Source organism: Pseudoliparis swirei, chromosome 3, assembly GCF_029220125.1.
Source record: "Pseudoliparis swirei isolate HS2019 ecotype Mariana Trench chromosome 3, NWPU_hadal_v1, whole genome shotgun sequence".
NCBI lineage: Eukaryota > Metazoa > Chordata > Actinopteri > Perciformes > Liparidae > Pseudoliparis > Pseudoliparis swirei.
Window position 1 is genome coordinate 13,879,982 of NC_079390.1, and position 13,122 is coordinate 13,893,103.

The 13,122-nt window shown below is 43.8% G+C and overlaps 1 protein-coding gene across 2 annotated transcripts in view; it reads right to left on the bottom strand.

Annotated features, from left to right (window-relative positions):
* Window positions 1–1,965: 1,965 nt before the first annotated feature.
* The window catches only part of spns2 (SPNS lysolipid transporter 2, sphingosine-1-phosphate), a 58,605-nt gene continuing 47,448 nt past the window's right edge, over window positions 1,966–13,122 (bottom strand). The window contains exons 11-13 of one of the 2 annotated variants that reach the window (XM_056409681.1): window positions 12,039–12,202; window positions 9,568–9,604; window positions 1,966–4,565 (exon numbers count right to left, since the gene is read on the bottom strand). In XM_056409681.1, coding sequence (XP_056265656.1) covers window positions 4,551–4,565; window positions 9,568–9,604; window positions 12,039–12,202 — 216 coding nt within the window. In that variant the 3' untranslated portion in view covers window positions 1,966–4,550. Of the gene's footprint in view, window positions 4,566–9,557; window positions 9,605–12,038; window positions 12,203–13,122 lie in introns of both variants that reach the window. The other variant, XM_056409687.1, reaches the window with a different exon arrangement.

Here is a 13,122-nt window from a genome sequence, read left to right on the forward strand (position 1 = left end):
GGACTTCCTCGCTTCCTGCAAAGGTAAATATAATGTTTTTTCTTCTTTTTTCCACTGCATCCACAGCACGGATGGGTCGCGTCTGGGATGTGCCAGTGAGTCTGTAAACCACTCTGGGGGCCACGAGATTACTTTACAGACCGAGCCTCACGGATGCCTGCCTGACTGCACCCGAACAATGCGGCGGCTCATTCGCGGACTGAAAATCAAGTATTTGTAGGAAAATGAGGAGACGAGGTAAATGATATCCAGTTCTCAAAAATGGTGCGCATTTCAGAATAAAGTAGTCTCCGTATAACCTTTGACCCGACTCATCCTTTTATATCTTTGCTGAACAAGTGTATGAAGTCAGCTTTGGCAACAATAGCTGTAGCTATTGCACAACATACTAGTTATTTCAAGACTCAACGTTGGGGTTTTCAGCCAAAATAGACAATTAGCGAGAATTATTCCACAAACTGCATATGGATATGATGGCAAGCTTTAAATGTTTCTGGTTCTTTGTTTTCTTCTTTTGTTTATCGAGGTAAAAAGTCAAACAAATGACTCTTACCCTCAGGTGGAAAGCCTTTTAGCTTGGTGCACCAATCTCTCTTTTCTCCCTGTCTTGCCACCATCCTGATCTTCCTTTGTTGTTGGTGTACTCTACATAATAGCTTTTGATCAAATCTAGCTATTAATCCATTAGAGGGTAAGGGTATTCTCTCATTACTGCATGATCATCTTATCGTGACTTTATCCTTTTTATGCCCCCGACCAGGAAAGGTGAAGCATCAACCAACAAGTGTGATGTACAGGTACGTCCACTTTTACCAGAGTATTCATAAGTAGTTCCCGAATAACAAACCAGATGCAGCAGGAACCCCCCAAAAACATTTTAACAATCACATTCAGAGCTACAATCATGTTCATTGTCATATGATTGCAGATTGTTTGATGCTCACCACCAAACTCAATACACGCAATTATCTCAAACTAATAGTTTGGAAAAACCTGCAACTGGAAGTGGAACTGGGAAAACAACAACAACATCAACATGTAATGCTGCAGAATACAACACATGGATGGGAGCAATAACGGAGATGTGCTCTGACAATGATCCATGTAGGCATAGCACAGATATGCACAGCATGTTACATCATATAGCGAAATCTATCTGTTTATGATTCATTGTCTGAAGAACAGACGGAGACAACGCGGTGGTATCAAGTGATTAAATAGGTTTATTTGATTTACAGACATGTATATTTTATATCAGCTCCCCCCCCCACCCCCCCCCGAGGGAGCGTCACAGTTCAGTTCTAGAACAATATTCTTTTGATTTCTCGACACTTCTCTTGTATTGACGCGCTCTAAACATAAAAAATAACCTCTGTTTTCTGCTCAACATCAGAAATAGGTTTCTTTATACAGGATTCTTGTATGACAAGAAGTAGCACATTTCTCAGCACATCACGTCAGTGATTAAGAATGTAGAATTACTCGGTACGGATTGATACTCCTCAAGGATTTATGCTAAATCAACTAAATTTGGCAAAGTGAAATTCGTGACCCATTTGACCAGAGCCGATGACAGATGACAACATGCATGACAGGACCTCTGAGGCGGAGGCCGTGGAGTCGGTGGAGTCGATGCCGGGCTGCGGTTCAAATCAGTCCCTGAACTTTAAGTGTGCAAAATGGTTTGATCAGTTGTTCTTAAAATTTTTAAAAAGAAGGGAAAAAAAGCATTTACAAGAGCTACAAAATGGATGCAAAAAGTGTTGCACCCTAAACATTAGAGCCGTAAAATCCATCACATCGCAGTGCCTTTTGTGTGTGTCATATGTGTGAGAGGTCCAGTTCATGATCACAGTCGATGGGATGAATCTCAGTGATGTGAGAAGGTATTGTGTAGTTTCATCAAGATACAAAAGGATGAACAAACAGGCATTTCTAAACCCAACAACATACAACAACATGTAGTATAATCAAACCTTAAACTTCCCTTTATAGATAATTCTTCATTATAACAAACAAATAAATACATTGCATCCAAGCCATCATTTACAATATATTAAAGTTGCTGCGTGATATAGCTTTATATATCTCTCTCTCTGTATATATCTCTATTGTAGTTATTAAAAATTCAAACTCATTTGGTAACATTAAGAAAAAGAAAATCAACAAAAGGAAGGTAAGAAGCTTAGTCCATTAAGAAGATGTAGGTGTGTAAACGCGTCACATTCAGAGAGCTCCACACAGTTGGAGAGAAGCTAAAGCTAACGATCAGGCAGCAAGGGCGGCGCCCACACATCACCCGCACACAGCCGGTGAGTCATGCTCGCACATCAACGCTACAAGAACCACCTCGACGTTTCCCTTTCGTTCCTCCGGTAAAGTCATTCCATCCTCCTCCTCCTCCTCCTGTAGAAGTCTGAGAAGTCCTTTTTCCTACGCATCACTTTTCAAACCTTTGACGCCATTAGTGGCTTCAAGATTTTAGTAAAAGTGTGTCCACCAGGTACGATACACGCTTCTAATGGGTCTAATGGCGCTTTTACCTAACTCTTCACAAACAACTAGCTATAGCGGAAGATTTTTCATCCTTGTGTGGTTTTGCATTAAAGTTGCATGATTAAAAATATAAATTAAAGCATATGAGGTAATCTAATAAAAACACGTTTTCCGTTTGTGTACTTCTATGTCTTGTGGCGCAGGTATGAAAGGAAAGCCCTGCAGAGGGATCTGAAGACCTGCTGGTCTGGTTTCAAAGAGGAGGGGGGTCGGGGGGGGAGATTCCTGTGTTATCTGTTATCAGCGATAAGAGCTCGCCATTAGTCTAACCTGGTTCCGAAGGACTTCCTGTTCCTGTCTGGAATTTTGATTTCCCTCAGTAATAGAGTGATGACCGCGACCCCTGCTCTCCTCAAAGGTCCTTTCTCCTAATGGTGGAATGGGATATGTACAATTGCGAGGGGGAACGGTCTCTCTCCACAATGCGCGGTATTGTCACCAGCATGGACTGGAAGTGCAACCCGTGGTTAGAAGCGACTCCGTCTCTGTGTGGGCCGCGTCTCCGGAAATTCAAAACCAACCATCAGAGAGCTAATCTCTCTGAAGAGAAGCCTCGCTCACTGATAAGGCAGCGTGGATCAGAAAAGTTTCTTCTTTGTATTGCTTCTCATGTACGCAAAGCACATAGGCGCTACTCCTTAAAGGTCGGGAGAGAAGCCTGTCATTTACTTTTGGGAAAAGCATGTACATTATAAATTATAAAAAAACATATAGTCCAGTGTCTGCATAGAATCGGCCAGATTGCATCATCGTCCTTCTGAAACAATCATAGGCAGCGACCTCCAGTTTCAAATCCAACAGAAAGAAAAGAAAGAAAGAAATCACAAGAAAATGTTCATGAAAAATAATGTGCAGAAATCTCTCATCTCTGCCACGTTCTCTGGCACTGTCTACGCCGATGTAAGTGCTAAAAGTTAAAACTATAAAAAACACATGTCGGGGTCAAAGGAAACAGCTTTTTGATGGGCAAGCTCCCATTTTTAAGGCTGATTCACTGACGGTAACACTTTTTGGCTTTTGACGGCTATGTTTACATGCACAGCTGAACTCTGAACGATTGTGAGTGTACTGCATTCACTAGTGACCAGTGCATTTAAGTTGGATGTTGATATCGAAGCTAAGATGTGCAGAGTGATCAGGTTTTAGTCACATTATCGAAAGGCCTGATGAACGGATGAATAACAGCAAACTTTAATGAACCGCATCACTCGCTTCACATAACTTGAATCTGACACCTTCTGTCTCTTTACAGGCTCCAAGTGTTGAAAAGCCAGAACAGAATGAACTGTGGGTAATTTGCATTGGAGCAACAGAGACAGCGATGGAGCTTGATGACTGCAGTCCACACATGCTGCTGCTTCTCCTGTCCGGCAAATACAAACATAATCTGCTGAATTAGGGTGTGCATGTAGACATAGTCAGTGATCAGAAGTCATGAGGTTGTTGTTGGTGGTCAGTGCAAAGTCGGAAGGAATGTTATGACGCTATGGCACTTGGTGCAGATTGACAGCCAATGTAACAGACAGACAGATGGACAGACAGGGCAGGTTCATGGTCAGCATTCAGTAGTATGGCATCAGGAGTCGGAGGGGTGACGGAGGATTGTGACGCCCCCTCCCCCCCACGTCCTCCCTGGACGGTTCAGTGGATCCTTCACGGACAGAGGCGAGGAGGACACCAGCTATCGGCTCACCGCTGTGCTCTTTCTCAGCGACCTGTGATTTAGAGGCGTCTCAAGGAGGAGCAAGACGCTCCCTCCTTTCAGTTCTGAGCAGCCTCCATGAGTGTGTAGAGAGGACGAGCAACAGTAGGCAAGAGGAGGAGGAGAAAGAGGAGGGGGAGGAGGAGAAAGAGAAAGAGGAGGAGGATGATTGTGGCGTGGGCGGCGGTGACGAGAACGTGGACGTGGCTTTCAAGGAGTGGATCAGCTGGCTTTGCTTTTTATCTCCAATTTGTCATCCCCATAGAGTTTGGCTGCTCTTTCGGGTGGCTCCTCATGTTGTTGTCACCTGAGAGAGAGAGAGAGAGAGAGAGAGACAGTGCAGTTAGATTCTGGCCTCACCACAGGACACTCTCATGTAATTAATGTTGAGGTCGAAAGCTCCCGGGCCATCTGTTAGGACCTTCCTGATAATGCCTGCACACCAGGACCAGCCTGTGACCTCAATGTTTTCCTGCACACTGCATACCAACACACAACCGTTTGTTTAATGCAGACCCCCCCCCGCCAGTCTAAACTACAACAAGCCATAAACCGCAGTAAGACACACACTCTCCATTTTGGGGCTTGACATTCGATGTTGATGTGATTATGTCTCTGTGTATATCCAATATGTTACTAAACTTATACAAAAGTATTCATGACTGTAAAGGTTTGCTGATGTAAAGAAGTCTTTGCATAACATGTGTCAAAAACATTGACTGAGCAATTAAATAAAGAGTTAAATGTTGCAATATTCCAATCTATTAATGTTAAAGTTATATTGTTATATATATATAGAGATACAGTGTTGTTTTTGAATGTAAAATATTAATAAATTGTGGTGTAACTTCAGGATTCAAGTACATTTAGTGGAGTAAAAGTAAAATATTTCACACTGGATTGTAGATTTTTTGCATTGTTCAATTGCCCGTATCATTTCCACAAGGTCTCTCAAGGTATTTACTTGTGGAAGAACACACATCTCAAATCATGGGCTACATAAATACAAACAGACTTATTTGTATTATTATTTGTTAATGACTATAATTGATTGCTGAAATGCACATAAACAAAACTCATATGAGGAGAAGTGTGGTGCCTGAGGGAAAACTACTCTCTATTTGGAGATTAGACCAATATACGCCATGTGATGTCTTCAGATTGCATGAGAGAGTTGGCTGTTTGTATGGTGGCCTGGATGCTCCAGTACACACGCTACTACTGCTGCTACAATAGCATGAGTGTAGGGAGCTAGGAGGAGCAGTGTCCCCAAGCTACTGTTTCGCATTCCCAAACACACTCCCAGGGATCCACAGTGTGTTCATATGAACTGTGAATTGTTCGTGAGCCAAACTCAAAATGAGGTTGCTCGAATGCCAGAGCGACATTGAGATAATTAGAGCTGCGGGATGCTTTGATATGCACAAGATGGGCCCGCCTCCTTGCAGATTACAGCGGCGATCGGGTTCTCTCTTTCACGTGTTCGTTGTATTATGAAAGAGCAAGAAAGTTACAGGCCTTTCTGAATATGCTAAACAGGTCACATCAGAGCCTGCTGTACACTGTGTGTGTGTGAATATGTGTGTGTGTGTGTGTGTGGTCTGTGGTCACTGCCCTATCCGGCACCATGAACCCATTCTGCTGACTGAGGACTCAGAGCTTTGGTTGATAAGAGTGTGAAGAAGGAAAGTATGCGCCTGCAGCTGTGTAAACACTTCTAACGGTTAAAGTTTGGACAGCGGTGACCAAATCAGAGTTGGACCTCGCGATGGGAGTTTCCTCCCACAGTAGCATGTAGATTGTGGTTACTAAATAAATGAGTGCCAAGCTCCGCTATCAGATCTCACGGCGATCTTTTGACAGCCGCCTCCAGTGATCACGCGGCGTGGGGTCGATCTGGTCGGGACAGGACGTTAATTGGATCTCAGTGTATCTGATCTCCGTGTGGGATTGCATCACCGGTGATTAATAGCTCGCGATGTCCAACATCTTTGTCGATCACTGCTCCTCTCATTTTGTCCAGCGTCATTTCTCTCCTCCACTAAATTCCTCTCCTTCACTTCCACTCCTTGTCAGTCCGGCACTGTAGCGCCTCACACCGGCCCCTCCCCGTACGTCTCTGTCCTAATGGTTTCCCGGAGCAGCGTAAAGACCCAACACTTGTCGTCGGACAGCGGATAAACTGTGAACTGTATTGATCTGCGAGTCGGACCCGAGGGAGGAAATAGTCCCTGACACTGATTGGATTATCCTCCACAACAGATTTGTTGAAAATCAATCAGTGGTTCACTTCTGAATTGAAAAGATCAGCTCGCAGGTACATTGGACTCTGACCTCACACAGCTGGAGTCGCTGTTCTCTATTATTCGCTCCCTTTGGACAGCAGGGAGAAAATGCTTGAGCTGCTGTGTGACAGACGGAGGACGGACGAAACCCTCAGGCTGAGAGCGTCCACTGAAACCTGATATGTGTGGCAGCCATGTGGGAACCTGTCACGTCACCGTGTGCATGCTAATGCCAAGGACTTGGAGTAAAAGACCGTACAGCTTTAGTTTTACATATTGTCGCCCCCTAATTTGCAAACCGTGTATCCTCCATTTTTCTTCATAGATTTTTCCAAAGCATGCCACAACCTTTTTTGGGGGGGATTAATTTCCTGCTTTCAAGAGAGCCATTGCTTCCCGTTCACAATGCACAATGCAACTTGTGGGGCCTTTACAGTTGCTTGTGATGGGCAGTCTATCACACTATCACAAGGCAGTATGCACTCAAAGAAATGACTCATTGGATGAACTCAATTAAAGTGTTGGCAGGTTTTCCATCCAATAATTATATGCAACTCCAACTCAAATTTAGCACATCAGTGCAATAAAATGTAATTAAGTTAGTCCAACTCATTTGTATCAAATACATCTAAAATAAAATAACGATATTCATTAATCTAAATTAAATTGTGTTTGTCCAACTCAAAATATAAATTGGAAATTAAATATTCTATTCCATAACGCTTATCCTCATTAGGGTAACGGGGCGCTGGAGCCGACCCCAGCTGACATTGGGCGAAGGCAGGGTCACCTGGACAGGTCACCAGTCCATCCAGGGCTCATATAGAGACAGACAACCATTCACACCTATGGGCAATTTAGACACCAATTAACCTGACGGCATGTCTTTGGACTGTGGGAGGAAGCCAGAGAACCTGGAGGGAACCGACGCTGCCACGGGGAGAACATGCAAACTCCACACAGAAGGACCGCCCCGACTGGGAATTGAACCCACGGCCCTCTTGCTGTGAGGCGACAGTGCTAGCCACTACACCACCACGCAGCCCTGAAAGTGTGTTCACCTCATGCAAACAACTGATTTTCAGCTGGCGCATGCGCAAAGGGTAGTCCCCAATTAAACACATTTATTTTGCGTTGATATGCACACCATCTAACCTAAATAAATCTAATAAATGAAAGTATTCCTACATTTTGTGTTACACCCATTAAATATAAATATCTATTTTTGTAATTGATTTATTTAAATGTATCAAACATTAAGAAGGCCTTTAATCGTTTTTTTGAGTGTGGGGTGATGAGGCCTCAGGGTCTCTGTGCTGGCACATTCAAGGACACGCTGCAGATTTGAAATGTCTCCGACTGCAGATACGTAACATCTAAAAGACATTAAATTAAATCCCCTACAAAATCTTCTAACCACAATAGTTATGTCCACGCTCTGAATTATTACCCACAGAGTAGTTTCTAATATTTGCATTCCATCGTCAAATGTTGTGTCGTAATACAAAACAGCACCGCACGACGAGAAGAGGAAACCGGACCTTGAACCTGGAATGCAACGTTTTTCATCGGCCGATGATCAAATGTTTCTTTAAATGTACAAAGGAGACATCTTTTTTTACAATGGACTTGATTTATGACAGACTACCAGGAGGCCCCCGGTGAGGAGGGTCAAACATTTAAAGTAAAAGACAACCATTGTTTTGTATTATAAGTTGTCTGTACTTTTATGTTTTAAATATGTTTAAAGTGCCGTTGTTTAATACTAACTTTAGGTGAATTTAGTTATTATTAAATATGTTAATGAAGGTTTAAGAATAAAGGTAGCAAGATATGAAGGGTTCTTGTATTTCATGGGATTATCCCGTCATCTGCCTCCAGGAATTTGCACCTTTGTTCAGCTTTTCCATCAAATGGACTGCTTCATACAAATACTGCAAGGAGTTGCAACTGGCAGATCATACTGGTTCCCGAACTGACCTCGAACCATTCTGTAAGAAACCCTTCACACATCGACCCCCCGCTTCTCACAACTTGGTGCAATTTCATCGTGAAAAAACATCATCAGAGCTCTTCTCAGCGAGTTCTGGATCACGTCTTGGTTGACATATTTTAATCCTTGCAAACCATGAAATAATTCTTTGGTTTTTTCAGGATAGCGTTTGAAAAAAAATATTAAAAAAAGAAGAAGTGATTTGTTAGTCATCACTCTTTTTCTGACCTTCTCCATCCCACTCAGGAGCATTATTAGGTGTGGGGGGAGGGGGGGGGGGGAGTACACACATCCATGACCTATATCCTTTGCTCTTGAAGTACACATAGTAGGAATGTTTAGAGGACAAATAAACCCAGATAAGGTTACAAAGAATGATTAGGAAGGGGTAAAACCTTGACCTTTTGGCTAAACATGATACCCTTTACAAATAAGTCAAAACATATTCCTTATCCTTCTAATCAGTGAGTCATAGTGTAATCTTGTTATTCTTTCGCGGCAAATACAGTAGTTCCCCATTGTCCAGCAGTGTAGAGTTGCGTGTGTGCTGCCAATTATTGTGTCTTTTTTCTTTGCTCCGTTAATAATTAGAGGGGTTTTGCAACGTGTGTGTGAGTCTGATAAAGACAGGAAGGAGGGAAGGCAGTTTAGGAATTGATAAGAGGCCAGATAGGTGGTCAAACAACCAGCACTCAAAGAGTGCCTGGATACTCCCTGAGTACAATGGGAAATAGATTATAGATCAATAGTATGTGTATCATCACCATGTGTCCACTCCAGCGTTTACACTGTCATTAAACTTTGGACAGCTTTGGGTCAAAGTGCCTTTTAAGTCCTGAATCTTGTTTTTCCTGTTCCTCCTAATGAGAGGAGTCTTGTCAACACGGTGCTTCCCAGGTAATTAGAAGAGAGACCCATAAATGCTGATGTTCCGAGACTGTCTCTTTATCAGCAGTCACTTAAACCGCTAAGGTGAAAAGCACTAAAGTGGAATGCGTCTTTGTGAGAAAAGGTAATTTACCTGGTCATACCTTGACTAATGAGGGTGGTCGTGTCATCTGGCTCAACCTGGGGAGAGAGGAACGGTTTTAGGAATCAGGAATGCACAAACACCTTCAGACAGACTGTCTCAAACCACATTCATCACCTGCTCTTCTAACCCTAACCATCCCACATTTCCCAACAATTCCTCCCAGTTTGGCCCATCACATACTGTCAGTCAGCAGTGCTCAGCCTGCCTTTGACCCAGGCTGACTCTGTATTGGGAAGGCGCACTGGCATGACCGAGGAGACAGTCCTGCTCGCACACATCACTAAGTGTAAATGTGGACTGGGTAGGTGCGTGGAGGGGACACACACACACACACACAAACACACACAACGAACCAGAGCTATTAATAGCAATCCCGCAGCCCTAAAAAAGCTAACAACCTCGAAATAATAAAGCACTCTTTAAGGCTGGAAATAGAAAGGCGTGCTCCAGTGAGCTACTCGTTCCGCGCCTTTTATAAATAGCCCTGAATATCTGAGGACCGACTCAAAGGAGGAGAAAAAAAGCCTCAAAACGCTCCGTAAAGACAGAGCGGATTTATAAATCGGGGACTTTATAGCGTGAATGGAATCTATAAATATTAGTCATGAAAAAAGTCTAGTTTGACAAAGTTGTGGATGTTGTCATCTTTCCTGGTCCCCGAGGTGCTGTTCGGAGCTTGTTACATAAGAGTCGCTGCTGTTCAAGTTAATTTTCCATTGGGAGGCTTAGTGCAACTCTGTAAAGTTTTGGAGAGGCCTTAAGTTTACCATGTGAGGTATGCGACGGTATGAATATATATACTGTATACATATATATGTATACACCTTGATGTAATCTGACAAGCTGGTGCATGATTAACACATCTGTAGCTGAGGAAAGCAAAGCTGGAAGTGAAGAAGGGCTATTCTGGTGTACACATGTGCTAGATACATGATGCACTTTCTAATGAGGTAGATTATTACCATTTATAACTGCAGACTTTCTATTTATTACTGTTAATCAATGAGTGCTGCTGACTTGTTTTCTCATTGGACATACTCTTGACCCTTTAGTAATGTTTTAATGATTTGACTTCATAGAGTGGTACCAACAGTTTGGATACTCTTCTTAGTAAAAGTCTGAAACAACTCTAAAGCCAGCCTCCACACATCTATGTTAAGGATTGTACTTGTGAAAAAGTACATACAGGAACAAGCGTCCAATGCCTCCAAGTGTCTCTGTGTTGTTTCGGAGAATGTTCCACTCCATCTGTTGCTCTATTAGCATTGCCCTACAGTGTGTTGTGTGAAAGTCAAGAGGTTGTGGTTAGATGTAGTTTGACTGTACTTGTGCCATCTGCCCACACTGCAATAATGTGGTGAGATAGCTTAAACCACATACTGGACCACACACTCCTATCTATTACTGGCACGACGGACGGCAAGAGTGTGACTTTTCTTTTCGTCATTGTTTCCGCATTTGACCCTGGATCAGGTCCAACAGAAGCCACAGCAGGGCTGAGTGATGCCTTTGAAGAGACCCCTTTAAAACTACCAACATTACACCGAGGCAATATTAACGGCTTAGATGGTTGCTCGACTCCGGGAGCATAAGATGTCTGAGCCAAGCTCAGTCCCCCACATTTCTTTCACATATTTTCACTTGACATCTCCAGTACATATGATTACAAATGGGGTTGTTCTGCTTAAGTTGTCCAATAATCTATTTTATACAAAGGAGTTTTTGGCGTGGGAACAACAAGCGGCCAACTCCACGGGGTGAACGTGAGGCGGCTGCAGACGGACGTCAGGCATCAGACTGCCATCCTGTCTAAAAATGTCCCCCATCTTCAACAGGAAGGAAGTCATTTCTGAGGGCGCTGGCACCAGGGGAGTCAGTCAATGTGATAAAAAGTAGGAACAAATAGTCAGAAAGAAACATGAAGTCATGTCTCACCATCTGAAAGAGGATGAGTGTGTTTTTTTGCCTTTTAAGGCCATGGCCAGCCCCACCGTGCCCCTCTGGGGTCACGTGTTTGGTGTTTGAAGGAGGAGAAAAATATGAACGCATGAAAAAGAGGGGCAGCAGCTGGTGAAATTAAGTATGGCTAGAAGCGCTTGTGTCAGCGCTGGAGCACTTTTAGCTGACTGGGACTTTGTTTAGACTCTGGGGCCTTTCTGAGTCGTACAGGGTTGGCACCATTGTTGGCATCACTGGGCAGATTGTCTCGGACACGCGTCAAAGCCCCCCCCGCTCGGGTAAAGAGTACAGCATTGTCCAGTCAAAGTCTCCAACCTCTTATGGCACTCAGAATAAAACCAATATTATTGCTCCTTCCCCTGCCTCGTGCACCGAGGTGCTGTGTTTGAATTTGTGGAGCTCTAAGTGAGGAACTCAGCGGAGGACATCTCAAGCGTGTCTTAAATATTTAAAGAATGAACAGCAAATTAAATAATGACGAGTCATTCAAACAATGTCTGAGTCACTTACTGTTTCTCGGCCTTCTCCCTGTCATCCAGGAAAAACAGCGCCGTGGCCAGGAAAAACATGCCCCCCAGGACGATGATGAAGGGACAGAGCATGAGGGCATAGCCCAGACTGAGGAACCGCCACAGCGCTGACGTCGCATAGCTCTGCTGAAGGTCGTCGGAGATCTGCACCACAAATACACACAACAACAAACACACAGACACCATCACCAAAACCACCACACAGACACACACAGAGAGAGAGAGAGAGAAAGAGAGAAGAGAGATTTTATTCAACATAATCATCTTCAAAATATCACTTCAGGAACTGACACACGCCGCGATGTTGACCGACTAACTCAACGTGCAGAGCGAGTTCTGCACGTTTCATCACAGCGACAGACAAAAGTGACATGATGTAAGACGCCCTGTTTTAGTTGAAAGCGAGGCAGGATTTCAGAGCTAAAAGAGAATATTGCTATCAAAGGATTGAGGAAAACAACAGCTGGAGAATGGTGGGTGTGAAGGAGGCTGTTTCTGCCTGCCAGCGTCACTCACAACTCTCTCTCAAGCAAATCACGTCTCGACAATCGTGATGGGGAGGAGGCCGCCGATTATGTGTATGTAAGCACACCAGGAACCAGAGCTTCTCGTCCGTGTGAGTGAGTGTGTGAGAGTCTAAGCAGCCATAGGTCACCACGGACGAAGCACGTTGACTGTATGTTAGCGTCAGCAGAATGAGATGCTCTACAGAGAGAGAGAGAGAGAAGTGCTGACGGGAAGATGTCAGAGGTATTTCCTCAGGTACAGTAAATTGCCTGCGATGGAACGGCTAAAAATACGTAGTGAACCGCTGCATGTCTAATTATCGAGCTCAAAGGCATTTCTTGGGAGATTGCTGAGCGATTGTTCCTGGCGTTGTGCTCATGCAGTATAGGAGGAGTCCATTATGTGTTTCTCGGGGGACTCTTATGTGACAACTGCTTTGGTCTACGTGCTGATGGAGGGGGATCTTGGCTGGAGCTCAGGAGAATGTAAGACTGTTTTTGCACAACAGGAAGTGGTAGTTGAAGTGGTAGTTGAAGTGGTAGTTGTGCGGCATTTGG